This window comes from Dysidea avara, chromosome 4 (assembly GCF_963678975.1).
Source record: "Dysidea avara chromosome 4, odDysAvar1.4, whole genome shotgun sequence".
Taxonomy (NCBI): Eukaryota; Metazoa; Porifera; class Demospongiae; order Dictyoceratida; family Dysideidae; genus Dysidea; species Dysidea avara.
Genome location: NC_089275.1, coordinates 43,747,771 through 43,768,612, shown reverse-complemented (window position 1 = coordinate 43,768,612; position 20,842 = coordinate 43,747,771). Strand labels below are relative to the sequence as shown.

The 20,842-nt window shown below is 38.7% G+C and overlaps 1 protein-coding gene across 4 annotated transcripts in view; it reads right to left on the bottom strand.

Moving 5' to 3' along the window:
• Window positions 1-20,842, bottom strand: part of LOC136252289 (protein NLRC3-like) — a 58,750-nt gene that overhangs the window by 19,047 nt on the left and 18,861 nt on the right. For 2 of the 4 annotated variants that reach the window (XM_066044699.1, XM_066044700.1), the window contains one exon: window positions 12,284-16,331. The exons of 1 other annotated variant lie outside the window; for it this stretch is intronic. In XM_066044699.1, coding sequence (XP_065900771.1) covers window positions 12,844-16,331 — 3,488 coding nt within the window. In that variant the 3' untranslated portion in view covers window positions 12,284-12,843. Of the gene's footprint in view, window positions 1-12,283; window positions 16,332-17,019; window positions 17,261-20,842 lie in introns of those variants that run through there. One more of the 4 variants, XM_066044701.1, reaches the window with a different exon arrangement.

Sequence of the window (20,842 nt, the reverse complement as noted above, 5' to 3'; positions counted from 1 at the left end):
AAGTTGAAGTGACAACTCAGCAGCCTTAATGTTTCACCATAGATTTCACGTGCAACACTTGAAATTATAAGCACCCTCTCTTTCAGCAGCATAAGTGCTTTCTGAAATAATTTTGTGGTGTCTACAGAAAGGTATTGATACGGAAAATTGATGCCTCAGTATGGTTTCGAATTTCGATGCTTGAAGAAAACCAACCTAATTGAAGATAAAAGGAAAAACAAGGCGAACAGGGCGTACACTCATCGGAACCCCAAAAGGCACATCCCACTATAGTGAGTTTGTTGTTGTGGCGTAAATTGGTGACTGTGCAATGCTTCGTTTGGGCTCTAGGTTTGTGACTGTGGTCAGGGAGTGAGACGAAATTTCAAGTTTAGAAGTTTAAAAAAATTCTATATCTGGTTACTGGTAAGTGTTTTCTTGTTTTTAATGCTGTATTTCCTGTTAGATGGACTAATGGTATTCTGTAAAGGTGATTTCTGTGGCGTAAGATGTCTCTAGGATGATGTTTAAAGGTGGAAGTTTAGGCAGCGCACATTATTTTTGGGGAAATCCCTACTTAAACAGTACTACGTACTGTTTGATAGTGACCAATCTATCACAAGTCACCACACATTTCGAATATTGTTACCAAAGCATCTGGAACACTCAATTTTCTGAAATGCAATTTAAACAAATGTTCAAAACAAGATAAGAATCTGCTTATCTAACAATGGTTAGGCCACAACAAGAATATGCATCTGATGTCTGGGACCCTCACCAAATTGGAGATATTGTAGAGCTAGAAAAGGTACAACAAGAGCATCATGTTATATGGTAGACTTAGTTCTGTCACATTAATGTTAAATCAGCTATCATGACCAACTCTCCAGACTCGCTGTAAATTATCTAGACTACAAACATTACAGAGTATATTTACCAACAGATATCACTTACAATTCCTCCATTTTACCAACCAACATCACAATCCACGAGACAGTACTCTACTACAGCACACCAAAATAATTATTTTTCAAGAACAATGTATGATTGGAACATAATTATTACCTAGTAAGTCTCAGAAGTTGCAGATGCTGACATTTTTAAAACTGGATTACAACCATTATTGTAATTGTGTTGTATGTGTTTGGGCAAATCTGAGCACACCAGCAGGGCTGACTGCTCAGTAATAATAATAATCAAGGCTTTACTGCAGGACACCTGGTCCTATGGACTGTTCAGTTAATATCTCTCAATGTCTCTTCAAAGGCACCCTTTTCCTGTGTATCCCACGTTGCAACTATGCTACGACCATACCAAAGGATCTTTGCTGCTTCTGTCTGACATGAGAATTTCATGTTACAGTGTCTTAGAAGGTGTCCATTTACACTATAGCCATATCCATCATGTCTACTCAATTCTTCGTCCACTGGGTTATTGTAAAACGAAAACATGTTTGGCACATCCCACAATCTTCCTTTTATCCTGATATCTATTCTTTTCTTCGTCTTTAAGCTAAATACTTAGAATACTTGAATGCCCCTGCATACACTTCACTAGGAATGTTTCTATTCAAAATGGCATCTGCGTGTGTGTATGCCAGTTAATGATACGTAGACCAACGTTGAAACCGGGTCACTACTGCTGACCCGGATGACCCACTAACCCGGATGACCCACTGACCCGGATAGCAATCCGGGTCAGACCCGGATGTGACCCGGATTGACCCGGATGTGACCCGGATTAATTAAAGCCGAGATGTGTTTCGGCTAGTCTCGGGTGAGCGAACGAGTCTACATTTTGAGCGTTCGATTCGTGTTGAGTAAATATTGCAATGTAGGTTGAAGACCAAAAAAAAAAAAAAAAAGGTCTTCACCTACTGACAATAGCTACCCCTCACCATAGATACCCTCAGTTTCGTGCTACATACTGCACTTACTAACAAATAGGCGTGGCTGAGCATATGTTGGTAATGCGATAAGTGGGCGTGGCTCACGAAAGAGCTACGCGATAGCGTTTATAAGTTCCACGTCGTCAAACGAACAATTTCGTTTCTCACGTGATCCAATCTGGGTCAGACCCGGATAAATTGTAAACAGGGTCAGACCCGGATGACCCGGAGAAAATGTGACCCGGATGACCCGACCCGGTTTCAACGCTGACGAAGACATGTTGATGCCACGCCCCCTGCATAATAACCTCTTCATACATTTTTGCCTTAAAAAATGGAGTCATACTGTACGTACGTGATTTTATAGTGCCACACCCTAGATAGCAACACATCTATAGCTCGCCCATAGAACTCACTAAAAACCTATGGTTTATACAGATACAGCTAATGTGCTCGAATGTGTCTGACACTGTTCAGCCTGGGTAGGTTGACTAATTGGTCAGCTGGTGGGTAGCACTTACCATGCAACTATAAATCTGTTTTTACCCTGTAGTAGGTTGGGCGGTATTGAAATTTTCATCACGACATTGGTTAGCTAACTTAATATCATGGTTATTGCAGTTATCACAATATCAAGGCACTAATGAGACCTGTAGCACACAATACAAAAGGACTAAAAATCACATCATATAAACCACATAGCTACAGTGACTAGGGTTGAGACTATAATCATAGATGTTATAATATCTAATCAAAAACAGCCAAGCTGTAAAAAAAGGAGTGCGGCCCTTGAAAAGGCTATAATCAAAAAAGATGTGAAATCCAAGGTGGCGGCCAAGAAATGGCTACGATGGTAGGTTAATGGTAAAAATTTTAATAACAACAATTCAGGTGAATTTTGTGCCAAGACCAAGCGGCACCAAATTCACCTGAATTGTTGTTATTAAAATTTTTACCATTAACCTACCATCACAGCCATTTCTTGGCCGCCACCTTGGATTTCACATCTTTTTTCATTATAGCCTTTTCAAGGGCCGCACTCCTTTCTTTACAGCTTGGCTGTTTTTGATTAGATTTCACTTCTTTTTGTATTTGCATACCCCAAAGCCGGCCTATGGCCAGCTTTGGGGCTTTTTAACCTATATATTTTTCTTTACCACAGGAAAAAGAAAAAGATGAAGCAGATTTTATAAATATTTTAACTTATTCTGATTTTATCGGTAAATGTACAAATTATATATATAATGCATATATCAAGAGTTCATTATATTATGAACTCTTGCATATATTTATTATATGCCAATTAATCCCCACAGGATAATTTACAGCTGACCTCTCTACTAGGTGGCTTGAAATGTAGCTGAACTCTCTACAGGGTGATCTGCTTGTACGTAGATGAACTCTTTACAGGATTCTCTCTACAGGGTGACTTGACTCTAGCTGAACTCTCTGCAGGGTTATCTGTTTGTAGTTGAATACTCTACAGGGTGATTTGTTTGCAGCTGAACTCTCTACAAGGTAACTTCTTCTAGCTGATCTGTCTACAGGGTGACTTGTTTCTAGCTGGTCTCTCTACAGGGGATTTGTTGGTAGCTGAATTCTCTACAGGGTGATTTGTTTGCAGCTGAACTCTCTACATGGTGGTTGCTTTGTAGCTGAACTCTCTAAACGGTGACTTCTTATAGCTGAACTCTCTACAGGGTGATCTGTTCATAGCTGAACTTTCTACAAGGTGATTTGTTTGCAGCTGAACTCTCTGCATGGTAGTTTCTTTGTAGCTGAACTCTCTACAATGTGACTTCTTCTAGTTGAACTCTCTACAGGGTGACTTGTTTCTAGCTGATCTCTCTACAGGGTGACTTGTTTCTAGCTGAACTCTCTACAGGTGATTTGTTTGCAGCTGAACTCTCTACATGGTGGTTTCTTTGTAGCTGAACTCTCTACAAGGTAACTTCACTCTCTACATGATGATTTCTTTGTAGCTGAACTGTCTACAGGGTGATTCGTTTGTAGCTGAACTCCCTACAAGGTAACTTCTTCTAACTAATCTTCTACAGGCGATTTGTTTGTAGCTGAGTTCTCTACAGGGTGTTTGTTTGCAGCTGAACTCTCTACATGGTAGTTCCTTTGTAGCTGAACTCTATAAAAGGTGACTTCTTCTAGCTGAACTCTCTACAGGGTGACTTGTTTCTAGCTGATCTCTCTACAGGGTGACTTGTTTCTAGCTGAACTCTCTACAGGTGATTTGTTTACAGGTGATTTGTTTGCAGCTGAACTCTCTACATGGTGATTTCTTTGTAGCTGAACTCTCTACAAGATAACTTCTTCTAGCTGATCTTTCTACAGGGCATATTTGTTTGTAGCTGAGTTCTCTACAGGGTGATTTGTTTGCAGCTGAACTCTCTACAGGGTGACTTGTTTCTAGCTGAACTCTCTACAGGTGATTTGTTTGCAGCTGAACTCTCTACATGGTGGTTTCTTTGTAGCTGAACTCTCTACAAGGTAACTTCTTCTAGCTGATCTTTCTACAGGGCATATTTGTTTGTAGCTGAGTTCTCTACAGGGTGATTTGTTTGCAGCTGAACTCTCTACAATGTGACTTCTTCTAGCTGAACTCTCTACAGGGTGACTTGTTTCTAGCTGATCTCTCTACAGGGTGACTTGTTTCTAGCTGAACTCTCTACAGGTGATTTGTTTGCAGCTGAACTCTCTACATGGTGGTTTCTTTGTAGCTGAACTCTCTACAAGGTAACTTCTTCTAGCTGAACTCTCTACAGAGTGATTGATTTTTTTGCAGCTGAACTCTCTACATGGTGGTTTCTTTGTAACTGAACTCTCTACATGGTGATTTGTTTGTAGCTGAACTCTCTACAGGGTGATCTGTTCATAGCTGAACTCTCTACAAGATAACTTCTTCTAGCTGATCTTTCTACAGGTCATATTTGTTTGTAACTGAGTTCTCTACAGGGTGATTTGTTTGTAGCTGAACTCTCTACATGGTAGTTTCTTTGTAGTTGAACTCTCTACAATGTGACTTCTTCTAGCTGATCTCTCTACAAGATGACTTGTTTCTAACTGAACTCTCTACAGTGTGGTCTGTTCATAGCGGAACTTTCTACTGGGTGATTTATTTGCAGCTGAACTCTCTACAAGGTGACTTCTTCTAGCTGAACTCTATACAGAGTGATTGATTTTTTTGCAGCTGAACTCTCTACATGGTGGTTTCTTTGTAACTGAACTCTCTACATGGTGATTTGTTTGTAGCTGAACTCTATACAGGGTGATCTGTTCGTAGCTGAACTCTCTACAAGGTAACTTCTTCTAGCTGATCTTTCTACAGGGCATATTTGTTTGTAGCTGAGTTCTCTACAGGGTGATTTGTTTGCAGCTGAACTCTCTACATGGTAGTTTCTTTGTAGCTGAACTCTCTACAATGTGACTTCTTCTAGCTGATCTCTCTACACGATGACTTGTTTCTAACTGAACTCTCTACAGTGTGGTCTGTTCATAGCGGAACGTTCTACTGGGTGATTTGTTTGCAGCTGAACTCTTTGCATGATTGTTTCTTTGTAACTGAACTCTCTACAAGGTAACTTCTTCTAGCTGATCTCTCTACAGGGCAATTTGTTTGAGCTGAACTCTCTACATGATGGTTTCTTTGTAGCTGAACTCTCTATTAGGTACCTTCTTCTGGCTAATCTGACTACAGCGTGACTTGTTTGTAGCTGAATTCCCTACAGAATAACTTGCAATGTAATATAATTGAGTAAATTATAAATGCAGCTGAATACTTTATTAGAGTGACTGTTCTATTAGAGTATCTCGATCTCGCATTTGCTACACGTAGTTGTCTTTCGAATCATAACTCAGTGGTTTGTAATCCGATTCTTCTGTACTACTGCAAGGACTTTCTATGATAATTATTCTAGCTACATACTGATTTTCAGCTCGTTGCTCTAAGTGGTTTGCCTGGTAGACACGAAAACTAATAGTTTTTTTATTCATAAAAATCGATCGCGTAATTTTGAGGTGGGGACTATTCTACGGAATGATGGACTAAACTACGGAACGGAACGCTTTCTCAAATTGAAGCTTGCAACTATATAATACCATTGCTGAAACTGCCCTTACGAGTTATCAGTGGCACCTCCAGTGGGTGATTAAACATAAGATAAAAAAGAATTAAAGGATCGATTGTGGGTTCTTGTTGGTTGTCATTAGTAACGAAGTATTAATTGTGGGATTAGCTGTATCAGTGATGTTCACCCTTGGTTCATCTACGGATATACCAAGAAGGGCACTTTATGTGAGCTGGTTTGCTCATTTTGACTTTAGAAAACAGTCTGAGCCGGCTTTTCAAGTCATATGTCAGTGTACAAATAAAGCAAGCAGGAAGACACTGGTATCAGGAAAGAGCCAGCTGAATTAAAAATTGAAGAGTTTTGTGCAGTGTGAGAGGAGCAAATATTTTGGCAGATCGCAAAGGGGCTATATTCTGCGAACATCACTGAATTGTATGCATGGAGTTATTATCAGCCGGTGCAGTGGACTAATGCTATATTCAATAGTGAACTGATTTTTTATGTTGCACAAATTCAAGGATGAGTGTGACTGCTAGCCTTGAATGCCAAAACTCCAAGATCAACCAAATCTCAATTATAAGCCTAGCTATGCATGTGAAACCATGCCCATAGCCACCAGGCAAATGTGATTTGGACCAAGATGTGTGTGTAATTTCAATGTATCTAGTCAGACCGGAAATGGAACGCTCACATTAATAACATACCACCTAAGAATCCTAGGATTTCTTAAGTGTAACATTTCACATGCTTCACTTCAAACAAAACAGGTTAAATTTGTTCATCTATTTTCAAGCAATTCCCAGTCCAGCTGCATGGTCCATGAAATTACAGTGGGATCACATGTATTTGTTACAGTGTGGGCTGCTCTGTGTTGGATCTACTCTAGAGTTGAGATTTCAAGGTAGACTGCCAATGCACCGACACTGTTGTAGCATATTTAAGTGGAGGACAAATGAATACAGTAATGCTAGATTATTTAAGTATACAAATTTTTCATAATGAAATTGATATCCCATTTTGATTTGTACCTCCACTTTGCAACATATTCAAGAACAAGAAGTTACTACCCTTTTAATCTCCAACCGCTGTCATTAAATAACCAAGATCTCACCAGTCCTTGTTTTTTCCATCTACAATTTTGCTTTGGAGCAATAATTATCTAAAGGCTCTAATTCATATTTAGTATTTAAATCTGTAATTCACCTTGTTGTGGTTTTACTAATTTTATTCTTCATTTCCTTTGAAGTTGTACAGTATAGGTAAACAAAGAAATTTTCTCTCCCATCTTATTCTAGGACTGAGAAAAATTTAATTATTTGTATACAGGCTCAAAATTGAGAAAATATAAAGCAAGTGAATTAATATTATACAGTCAGTTTGCTTTTGGATATTTAATGTCTCCAACTGTAACAAAAATTCAATGAATCCATGCATGCATCTCATCGCTGGTTGTCTGAACATTCTGCAAGTGATACCTCACTCAATCAACCATATATTATTCTGTTTATTAGACTGAATAAAGTCATGATCACCTAGACTTTTCCTGTCACCTATAACTTTCTAGTTAATTTCTCTGTGGATATTACGCTCTGAAACTGAAGAAATTGAGTGGTCTTCTAAACTATTTATCTTGTCAAGATCACCAGAAGTAACTGACATCCAATCAGCTACTGTATTGTAGTAACAAAACTTGCCTTGGTCATGCAATAAATGAATTGAAGAGACCTGCTTGATATATCAGGTAATAGAACAATGCACTGCATGAAACAGCTATTAATATTTTATTATCCTATTCCATTTCCTGGAAGTTCCACTGATGAATGCAACTTCAGCAATGATAGCAGCTAGACAAGCTGTAAGTTTTGATTCAGAAACATTCCATTCTGTAAAATAGACCCCATCCTGGATTCAACTCACTACTCAGGCTAAGATATCTGACATTATGTAGTCCACTATTCTGTTAATGAATCATTGATGTTCACACAATATAGCCTCCTTGAGGTATCTGAATGTTTGCTCCTCACACACTGCACAAAATTCCTTTAGATTCTGTTTAGCCTGACAGAGTTGATTCAGCTTGTCACCCATACTTGTTTCCTTTGTAGTGTAGCTACATACTGCCGGATTTATGCCTATTAGAAAGGCTGAGCCCCAGATTGTACATTCTAAAGTCAAAGTAAGCAAAAACAACTCACATATTAGCAAAAACAAGTCATGCATTAAGTTCCCTACTTGATACATCCGAAGATAAACAGCAAGAACCCACAATCGATCCTTAAGTTCGTTTTATCTTTCTTGGGCTACGTTTGTTTACCAGCTGGAAGTGCCACCGATAACTTGTACAGCAATGGTAAGCTGCAAGCTTCAATTTGAGAAAGCATTCCGTTCCGTAGTTTAGTCCATCATTCCGTTCCGTTCCCGTTCCGTAGAATAGACCCCACCTAATTTTGACACAGGTCGGGTTTTGTGTCATATCTCCATGGTCTTTATCCCGATTCCTTTCAAACCACAAAAAGGCACTCCTACGATGGTTGCTCCACCTACATATCAATTTTCAACTGATTCCTCAAAGGAGTTTACCCTGTAGGCGTGACAGACCTTCGACCTTATTTTACGCAAATAATCGGTCATAACTCTGTGAATGTTCATCGCATTCCTACTAAAGTTGGTACAGAGATCTGCCTTAATGAGCCCTTTAAGTGTGCCAAATTTCAGCCCGATCCGAGCACGCATTCGTGTTTTATGGCGGATTTTGCGAAGTGACGAAATGAAGTAGAAGAAAAAAACGAAGAAATTAAAACGAAATTTTGTTCGCTTGTATCTCGGAAATAGCTGGAGCGATTTTCTTCAAATTTGGTGTGTAGACTCCCCTTGCTGGCTGGCACCTCTCTAGCAAATTTGGTTCCAATCGGATAAGACATCACAGAGCTACATAGGTGTGAAAATTGCATTTTCTTTCTTCCTGTTAATATACTCACGGGTGGCACGCCGGCTTCTTGGGCCGCACGACACACTACCGTGTGTCTTGATCTATGCTATATAAGACTGCCTGGGAGCAAAGGAAAGCAAACTATGAAGGCTGTTGATATTTAGCTGGTCATTGCAATTTAAAAAAAAAAAACTTAGAAAAAATCGTGACACAAAAAGGTTTAAGAAACGAAGAAAAAAAGGTGTGACGTGACCTAGACTCGAACCCACACATCCAGGTTTAGATTACCAATGCTCTACCACTGTACCACCGGTGCTTGTTGGCTACTCCACTTGTTTTTGTACTATTTAAATGTTACAAATATAAAATACTATATAGTATAACCATACCAGTGAAGAAGAAACCAAAGCTGAACCTGACCCTAACCCTAACGCGACGTTTGCCTGTTAAATGTAATGATGGCTTTCATTGTCTGTATGAAGGTAAGTTTTTGGGTGAGTTCGAGGCGAGCTAGGGTTGGAGGGAGCGAAGCGAGCTAGGGTTGGAGGGAGCGAAGCGAGCTTCCGGCTTGTTGGAGCAAGCGTCCCGGCTTCGCTCGCTCCAACCCTAGCTTGCCTCGAACTAACCCAAAAACTTACGTTCATACAACTAGTGTGTTTGATACTACTAGAGTTATAGGTGCCGGACACTTCCCAACAAACGACCGGCTAAATAAATATTTGCACGGTGACCGGCTAAATATCCACTTCGAACCGGCTATGACTATTTTATATAGCTTTGATTAACAATTTGTAAACTTACCCATGTGAGACTACACTGTTGTATCCACAAGCCACAGTACATGCAGTAATGCTACAACTAGCTGGTGTGGTATGCCCGAGGGTATGCCACACGTGTATTGGTTGTATTCTAATAAATTAGTGCGTAGTTTCACGTACTTTTGCTAGTACAAGGAGGCTGAAAAACAGATTGACAAGTAGATTACGGCATTGTTAACACGTGTAAGGAACAAGAAAACAGCTGCATTCCCGCTTTGTAACATCTCATTACCACCATACCGCCCAACCCTACCCTGTAATACCTAGCATGTCTGATGAATTTCCAATTCCTCGTAAGAGAAATCCACTGCTTTAATTAACTGACAGTATTAACTTGATGATAATTATGCGCCTATCAATATATTGCCCACCACCCCCCCCTCGGGCGTAAGTGGGGTTTTACAGGGGGGATTGACACGAAACTGCTACCCCACTATGGGGCATTTGACGATCGTTCAGTAAACACCCAAATATTTTTTGTTGTAACTTGCTTCGCTATGTCAAATCCCGAGTAAATCCCGCGTTGCGACTGGGGCCAACGGTGGGGATTTGACACGATAGGTTTGCCCTACTATGGGGCATTTGACATTCGGCTGTGTCAAATCCCCACTATAGCCCCATATATGCCCGAGGGGGAGGGGGGTAGTGGGGCAATACATTGATAGGTGCATTACAGGGCAACGCCCTAAAGCCACTTATTATGCAGTTTCAGATCCCCCGCCCACATTGCTATGTTCAGTTACTACCTAAATTTTCAAGTCATTATTGAGTTTTTGGCTATTTCATCATCTCAATGTTTAATGATTGTATGGAAGTTAGCTATAGCCAGTACAGTGTTGGGCAAGTTACTTTGTAAAAGTAACTAGTTACATATTGCATATTACTTGCAACTGAACTATTTAGTTACAGTTACATATTACCCATAAAATAAAGTAACTGTAATAATATTACATATTATATTACTTTGTGTCCACAGCCTTAAACTGTCACGTGTGAAACTACCACCTTATCACGTGACATGATTGCGTTGTTGGACAATATATATGCAAATCTTGGTTATAAGTAAGAAGCTGGTAAATAAGCTTCATTCAGTAGGCCTCGTTACTTCGCTGTAGCTAGGCGTTACTCAGAGGATAACAAATGAGATTAGTAACCTCGTTACTTGTAGTAATAATATTACGTAATATTAGACTCGTTACAGTAACTATATTACTTAGGTAACGCGTTACATTTGTAAGTAAAGTAACTTGCGTTATATTACCTGTTTTTATAGCGTATTTCGTTATATTACTTTGTTAACGCAAACGTAATAATATTACGTAACGCGTTACTCCCAACACTGGCTATAGCTAGCTATAAACAAACTTGCTTGCATAGACCGGCAAAGGAAGACTACATGGGCTGAAGACCAATTCCAAAGCCTCCCTCATTTTGGTTCCCCCTGGTCCACTAAATATATCAAAATTACTTTGACCAACCCACCCTGGAACAAAACTGTTTGAAATATATGGACCCCCTCTGAAATATTAAAATGCACCATTTGCATGCATTCAAAGGGGGGTCCAGATATTAATCCAAAGGCTACAGCACATGTTGCTGTCAGACCTTCAGTGCTGGTCATTGTAAAGCACTATTATACAACCAAGGACTAAAGATAATGAAGTGAAGTTCTGATACTCTCCCACTAAGAGTAACTAAGGCTATATTATACAGTTAATTGACATGCATCATATTCTATATACTTGAATCAGTCATTAGAATATCATAGCTTATTATACTTGTTATCAACTTTGCTGTTTACTGAGTATAGCTATAATTAGATTGGCTGAGTCGTATACCTGTACAGTTTTGCTCATGAACACTGTAGCAGAGCAATTGCACATGTGTCACGCATGTATATGTTCCCGTTATAGCATGTATATAGGATCAGAATACTCTGTGTGCCCTTCAGCTCTCAGCTCATGATAGTATGAGCTACAGATACCATACAATGGATGTCACAGTTACTGTTGAAGGTCCGCAAGATCACCTTGGTGATATATGTGAAATTTTAAACAAGTGTGACATTATCTATGAAGTGTGTGCTTAGGTATAGCTATAGAGCTATTAATTTCATTGTAGTTGTAGCTATTTTACCTATAATTTACAATGGGAGATGATAACTTCATTATACTAATGCCATACACACTGACCAGTACATAATCACCTGCAGTGCCTGCATGGAGATAAGACATGTTCAGATTGAATCAGATGTGATTGTAGTAACACTATTAATAGATTACTCATACCAGTATTACATACATGTAAACGTAATTCAGAACTGTACCACCAAGAGTTAATAATAGAGGAAGGGCACTCCCTCTATTATTAACTCTTGCTATTACATATATGGTTTCAGTTTATTTACCACCTTACCTGAAATAGCTTATATCTAATATAATGCCCACACTATACCATCACATATGTGGTTTCAGTATGTTTAACACATTAACTAAAGCCTTACATGTGATTGTTAGTATACTACAGGTTATATCAAGCTTTTTTGTATTCAATAAGCCAGTAGAAATACCATCTTATATCCTCTTTTTTCACAGTGTTTGTGACTCATTTTGCCATGTAATGCTATATACAGGTAAATAAATGTAGTGTCAGTGGCTATAATAGTGACAAAATATGGTGTATATATACATCCCTCAAAAACTCAACTATAGAAAACAAGAATGTACATAATGTAAAATCAAAGGTGTGTGACTAACAAGTTGCAATGTCTGTGAATTGCACTAAAACAAAGTTATTACTGTTATCAACAAGGAAAGCAAATTTCTCAATCATACTTCAATAAGCAAATGCATGTACATAATCAATGAAGCGTGACCTACTAAATGTGATGTAATCTTTTTACGTCTATATAGTGATTTTTAAATGTCAAAATTATTTAACACATTACTTCTAATATCAGTTTGTAAGGAGATTGTACTTTTTGTTGACCATGCAGCTATAAATGCATGGAATCAGTAGACAAGTCAGGGAGGTAAAAACAGGAGTTCTTGCAAATATGCTGTTTTGTTGACACATGGTACATTCTATTTATACTGATACGTTGTGAACCAATTTTGTACATCATCGCCATTTGTATCTGGAAATAGGTTACCAGTATTCATCATCAAACTCATTGATGTTTTCTAAGAATACACCAACTGTCAGCTCTGGTATATTGTATTTGCTCCTCATGGTATTGATATACTCAGTTTCTCTTTTTACATTACCATTACCTTGCAGTATATCTGAAAGTCTCAAAGTAGTGATGGAGTTATTATTGTGCAAGGCCCTAATTATTATTGTGGCATAATACTGTTCATTTACCTCATATGAATCAACTTGTATTACATCTTTTTCATCAACACCAAAAAGTTTGCTACATAGTTTCTTCATTGGTATTTCAAAAGTTTTATAGTTTACAAATGGTGCATTTACTGTGGCTGTAAGTGTATTGTCACCAACGTACAACTCTTTAAGTGTTCTATTATTAGCAATGGCTCGAGCAATTTCATTGGTTCCATCTAGACGTATAGTATTGTTACCTATGTCTAGAATTTCCAGTGAGGCATTTTGTGTTAGGCATTCTGCAATTGCCATAGCTCCCATGGCTGTGATGTTATTGTCACTAATGTATAATTTCTTAAGTACCTTGTTACTGGAAATTGCTTGTGCAAGTGCTATGGCTCCATCTTGACCAATGTCATTGCATCTCATGTCCAGAACCTCCAGTGAGGTGTTGTGAGTCAAAACATTAGCAATCGCTATAGCTCCTGTAGCAGTAGCTCTATTGTGTCCAATGTATAATTCCTTTAAAGTATTGTGATTAATAACTAGAGCTATTATTTTAACTTGATCTTGACTTAAATAATTGCTTATGAGGCTTAACACTTTTAAAGTTTTGTTAATAATAATGGCATGGGCAACTCTATTACCTCCTTTTTGACCTAAAGAATTGCCATTCATGGTCAGTACTTCCAGTGAGGTGTTGTGTGCTAGACATTCTGCAATTGTCATAGCTCCTATTAACGTGATGCTATTGTAACCGATATTTAACTTTTTAAGTGTATTGTTACTTTTAATAGCCAGAGCAATTGCTATGGCTCCATTGTCACCAATATCATTACATCTCATGTCCAGTACCTCCAGTGAGATGTTGTTTTTTAAAGCATCAGCAATTGCTATAGCACCTGTAGCTGCAGCGTAATTGTTATCAATGTATAATTCCTTTAAAGTATTGTTATTAATAGCTAGAGCTATTATTTTAACTTCATCCTGATCTAAGTCATTGTTTATGAGGCTTAGTACATTTAGTGTTTTGTTCTCAATAATGGCATGTACGATTGCATTGACTCCTTCAGGACCTACACAATTGTCATCCATGTTCAACACCTCCAGTGAGGTGTTCTGTGTTAAACTCTTTGCAATTGCTGTGGCTCCTGTGGCTGCAATTTCATTACAACGTATGATTAATTCTCTTAGCGTTTTACTTGCTTTTATACCATCTGAGAGTATTACTGCCCCATTATCACCAAAGCAGTTATAACTGATGTCTAGTTCTTCTAAGCAGGTCATCATTTCAGATATTGATAATGCCTCTTCTTCTGTGAGGCTATTACAATCCATGCTCATTATTTTGACTGTGTTGGTCTTCATTACAGCAGTGGAAATGTCCCTCAATCCAGTAAGGTTATTATCACCTAACTTCAGAGTATGTGGCTGAAGGTGAGTGATGAAGTCACCAATGAGAGGTGATGATACTCTGGTAAGGTCATTACTGCTGAGATCAATTGTTACTATTTCCTGCTTATTATTTTTAAGTCCACAAAGATAATAGTGCAGTAATTGAAGGCCGTAGTCGTATAAACACTCCTGTAGAATTAGTGAGCTCCACTTTCTCTGTGATCTTGATAGATAGAATCCTAGGGACACCATTTGGTATGGGAGGATCATGGAATTACTGAGGTCAATCTTACCATTATCAAATGATTTGGACAAGATGTTACATAACATGTCATTCTTAGCCTCTTGGAAGCACTGGAACAAGTAGAGAACTTTCACTGGGTTCTTCAAGATCTCTTGTGATATAAGAGTGTTGCACACTGTCTGATCAGATGTTGCACATATTTGTTCTGAAGTCATCTCTGTGTTGCTGTTAGTGATTACATCTTGGCTGGATATGGGATGATTTTGCTGGCTATATACAGGAGATAATGGTAACATTGATAAGCTGAGATAGCACCTTAAAGATTTACACTGACCACCAGTTATGCCACAATACATTATCCACATGTTAGAGAGGCGGACACTTACATGGTCATTATCACAGTAATGTGAAACAAGAAATGATTCATGGAGGAGTGTATCTATCTCATGTTCTGGTAAGGAAGCTACATATTTAGCAGCAAAATACTCCTGCACTCCTAAATGTATAAAGTTGAATAATGAAGCTGCTGTGCCGATATTACCAAAAGAGTAACATTCAACAGATTGTAATAGTCCATAACAAGTGGGGTCATCCTTGCATATGTCAGGTAAGTCGTCCACTGTGAATACTAGCTTATCGGTTACAAGACCAACAAATGCAACTTTTTCCAGTTTTATTAATGCTTGTTGGGTTAAATGTGGTAATTGTTCAATATGTTTATTTTCAGCTGTTCTTTTGAGATGGCGACAGACTATGTGTAGGATAAAGCTTGCAAACATTTCAGTGGCAGTTTGTGGCAGGCACCCTAGTAAACATAAGAACACTATGATTGCCATGCTTAATGGTATGTAACATATAGCATCAATGTTGGGATGTAGCTGAAGATGTCTCTTTAGCTCTTGCAACTTAAGAGAATTTTTCAATGCTTCTTCAACATACTGCTCTCTGCTGGACATTTCAAACCCAAGTATCTCTATTCTTTTGTCTACAAGTTGATGGAGACAAGCTGAAGCAAATGGTCTCGATGTCACCACTACTCGTGCATTAGGTAAAATGTCTCCCTCAATGAGGTTCCTAAAGAAGGATGTTTGGCGTAGTTCATTACTCAATTCATCAAATCCATCAATGATGAAGGTCACTCCAGCTCCATTAGTGGTGTGAAAGTGGTTTAAAACAAGTTGCACCTGTCCTTTGGGTACAGTATATTCTACCAAGTGTTCAATAGTGGTAATATTCTGTACATTGGGGTCCCTTAACATCAGCAATAGTAGCAGTTTATCCGATGTAAGCAGTTTATTGTTAGCCCACTGCAAACAAATCTCCTTAGCCAGTGTTGTCTTACCAATTCCAGGTTGACCCTCTATTAGGATACTTATTGGACTTCGATCATCTGAAGTGTTAGGAGTAAAGATTTCGTAAATACTGTTCAATTTTGTTACTGACTTTAGTGTACATATTTTATCTATGCATCCCTTGGCACGCAAGCTAGCTGTTGTTGTTGTGTCTTCTTTAGTCTGTAGCTGCATGATTTTCTGATTTACTAGAGCCAGTGTAGTAAAAGATTTGGTATGAAATGGAGGCCAAGGGTCTTGCTCTGTTGAAGATTTATCTAATCGTTTACGACGATATTTTGCCTTGGTGTTCTCTGTAACTTCTTGAATATGTTCACATCCTGCAACACAAATACACAATATTATCACCACAAGACATAGCAAAGAGTGTATAGAGATAGATTAATTTTGCAACAGAGATATCAACATGTAGTCTGGTATAGCATAAGTTCAAATACGCCTTCAAAGCAACCCAAAATCCTCATGGTTTATTTCATAATCTTAACCCCCTACTACTATTATTATTTACTGCTTCTAAACTGCTACAACTTGCACACCATACCATATAATCTTATGTAACACTTTGACACCTGAGATCAAAGGAATTCCAGAGGATACATTTTCCATGTATACCTCATTACAGGGAGACATCTAAATGTACACCGGCATACATTGAAATGTATCCCGGGAAAGTGGTTGCACTTCTAAAAGAGCAAGCCACTTTCATCAAAGAAAGCATGGCCTTGATGTGGATGAGGTAGTGGTACTGCCTTCTGTTTGTTTTATACGAGCTCAGACCAAAAGAGATTGTGGGAATATATTAACACTCACGTGATGATTGAAGTGTTGCCACAAGAAGCACTCGAATGAAGGTGTTTTAATATCCTTACAGCTTTACAAGTTGGGAAATGTTACTTAAAGGTGAAAACTAGTCTTACACTGCATTTACAAGCATTTCAGCACGTTTTTGAATGTGGACAAGTACATATTACGGATGACACAAGTTAACCACTTTATAACAAACCTTACCCGTTTAAGGTCTTTAGTATACATTGTGATTGGTCTTTAAACAACTCGAAAGCATTAATCACTTGTAAATTCCCTGAAATTTTCCCTGCTATACTTTTCTGTGATATCTGTAGAACTCATCCATTTATTATAACAATCATAGCTACAATGCTACTTGCTGCCTAACCATAATTGAATCTTTCAGGCATGCATATAAAATGAATCCAGTGGTTACACTTGTATTGGCATCAAGGCTATCAGCCTGAAATGGTAGTGTTACATATTAGCTGTGATATGGGCACTAGTGTTTTGCTTGATATGTATGCCCGCAGCCCTTGGGATGTGGCGCCTGAGGGCTGCGGGCATACATATCAGGCAAATCACTCGTGCCCATGTTACAACTATAAAATAAAACTCAACATATACATGTTTGTGTACTAGATAAAGCACTTCTGTGAGTGCTATACGGGAAATATAGCATGGAAAAGAGTGGGCGAGAGACAAATATAGCACAAAGCGAAGCCGAGTGCTATGTTTCATCTCAAGACCACTCTTGGAGTGCTACATTTCCTGCATAGCACGAGCGAAGGCAGTGCTTTATCTGGTATACAGAACTGTCAACTTGAGGTATGTTACTATTGATATGCATACAAATAATGACATAATAATTAGTCATGTAATGGGGAAAGCCCGGTCTCTGCTTGTACCAAGGCAACTGCAGCTAATGGGTTCTCACGAGCAAATCTACTGGAAGAAGAGCGAGAACCACGTAGACATCGGATGGCTGATTGCAAAAGAGAAAATGACAAGCAACATCTGATCCAGCTCATAACAACAGTATAATGTTCATTCCTCTTCTCTAAAAGGAGGGAAGCTAAACATTTATAAAAAACAATTGCTTGGTCAGCCATCCCACCAGTTGCTGAGAAAACCAGAGGAGTAAAAGTTCCATGCTCCACCTCACAAATTCGTGCTTCATATGCACACTTTTTGGTGTTCTCATGACGATGATAGATGGTTCTTGGAGCAGAGGAGCGATTAGTAGTACTTGAGGTACACACAAGACACACGAAACAATTAGAAGCTCACGGAGTAGTGTTATCATCAGTAGAATAGACATTGCGCCTGTGTTTCGCCTGTGTTGCACTTCATTAGTCGTTTGTGAGTCTAGCCTGTCTTCTCAACAACTAAAAGTTTTCAATTGTGGTACTTTAATAAGCATATTTCTGTGATAGTTGTAGGACTCGTCCATGTATGTGAACAAAACGTAGTAAGAACATTCACTGCTGTTGACTACAAGCAACCATCATCGAAATCTCTTCAAGTGTGTCTATAAGTTAAATCCAGTGGTTTTACTCTTACTAGGTGGGTTGACTGGTCAGCCAGCATAGTCAGGCTATTAGCCTACACTGGCTTGGTTGATTGGTTGTACTGGCCAGAATGAGTGATTACTCAAGAGTGAGTGATTACTCACTCAAAGTAGGCTATCAGCCTACAAAATAGACCTGGCAGTTCTATAGCTACCTGATATAGAACTATGGTCTATTAAAGTGTTCTATAACTACCCAATATAGAACACTTGCGCTTGTATGGCAAATATAGAATACTTTTTTGCCTTGATCCTCCCATGTAAAGTTCTTAATGTGTGTGTGTGTGTGTGTGTGTGTGTGTGTGTGTGTGTGTGTGTGTGCGAGTGCGTGTGCGTGTGTGTAACGCTTTCACACCTCAGATCAAAGGAGCTGCCTGGGCTACATTTCGTATGTAGCCCGGCTAGATGAAATGTAGCCGGTCTACAACTGGGTAGTGATTATATAGATGTTGATGCTGAAATCGGTTGTGGGGATTGATGAATACTCATGTGATTAGGATGTATGACTTGAGTTTCACTAAGAAAACCACTCAGATGGAGAGCGTTCTGTTATCCTCGCCATCCTACGAGTTGAAAGACGTTGGGCTAAGGTGAAAACTAGTGCTATAGCTTATTCATTCGATCGTTTCTGCATGTTTTCAAATACGGACACACCCCCATCATGAAGCTACCATTCTGCACAGAGTTACCACTCTACATGCAAGCTTACCTGTCTAGGCCTTTAGTGAACTGCGTAGTTTTCCCTTGAACAATTCAAAGCACTGATTAAACCATTAAACTCATATGACCGAAATTCTCCGTGATATCTCTAGGATATGTCCGTTTATCGTAACCGGAACGTACTAGCTGCTGACCCATAATCAAAAATTTTAGGCATGCATATATAATACATTCAGTGGCTGCACTCATATTGGCTTGGGTGATTGATCACCCTGTACAGGCTATCAGCCTAATAAGTGTTACATATTAACTGTAACACGGAGCATTTGGGCTTTGCCTGATATGTATGCCCTCTGCCCTCAGGCAGTCGGGCATACATATCAGGCAAATCCCTCATGCCCATGTTACAAATATTACATATTTACTTGCTATAGAACAAAGGAATTTGATTATCAAGTTGCTATTTACACAAAAGCAACCACAAAGCCATAATAGCTTGAAAGTGCAAAAATTAGTCTAAGTGAAACTAAATATAAAAGTTCACAACCTGACAGGCTAGCACTGTTTATAATAATGCAATAAACATAACTAACTTGTTTACAGTTAAGAGATTATATCCAAGTCTGGTTTTCCAGCATTTGAGCAAGTGTGTAAGTGCATACATGCACAAGGATACTGTTTCCAGGCGTACAAAAGTAGCAACATGCCACTCCAACCTATATATTCCTATTTCTCTTCTTTACTAGTGCTACTATCACCTCAAAGAATTTATCTACAATGCTTGTTATTGACATTCCAAACGTAGGCGATTGCATTATCTAAATGAGTGATATAGTGTGTGAGAGACCAGTTATCCCTGTTCCCATTCACTTAAGGGTGTGCTCACACAGCGCAAGGGCTACTAAAATGCTCGACCAAAGTTACAGGACATTATTTTAGAGATGTTATGGGCATTTATATATCAAAACTGCTATGTGGCGGTTGTGGCGGTGAGAGGGTTAAAGGAATTGAGTTTCTACAGAATGACTGTCTGACTGATTGGTATATAGAAGTTGGCTTATTAGTTGGACAATGTTTCACATGCTGAATAGCAGATGATGTAAATGCATGCAGACCTTTGTTAATTCAAGGTGGAGTATGTTTTTATTATAAATGCACCACAGTTTACTAATGACTAATTATATAAACTGGTAAGAATTGGTTTCAGCTCGAGCACTACCCAATACCTGAGAGTTGTAACACCCAGCAAAGGATTGAAGTAGAGCAAGCCTTTGCAGATGGAAATATTTAACGTCATGCAAATTGAGCAGGTCAACATACTGGGAAAACTTCTTGGAAATTGGACCAAGTGCCAATTACATGGCGTAATGGAGGTTTTCTTCTTCCAAAGCCTTTCAAGTTCAATTGTAAGTGATCTCGATATTTCTTTACCTTTTCATTCACCTTGGATACGATGTGGTGGTCTGCTGGGATAGAAACATCAATGAGCTATATTGTATTGTCCAATTTATTGATCACTACAATGTCTGGACAATAGGTAGGAATCGCTTTATCAGTCCAGATATTAAAATCTTTACTTCGTCATTTTCCATACCAGATGGTGGGCAATGATTCCAACTGGACTCATTATGATCCAAGCCAAACTTTGTACACTGTGACCTTTTATATCTTATAACATTCGCAACATTGTTATATCTTGTAATGTACTGAGAAACTGCCAAAAAACCTGCAACCACTGACTAGATGTTCATCATAGCTTTTACAAAGACGACAAAGAGATGAAGTAGCTGCAGAATAAATATGTTATATAGTTCT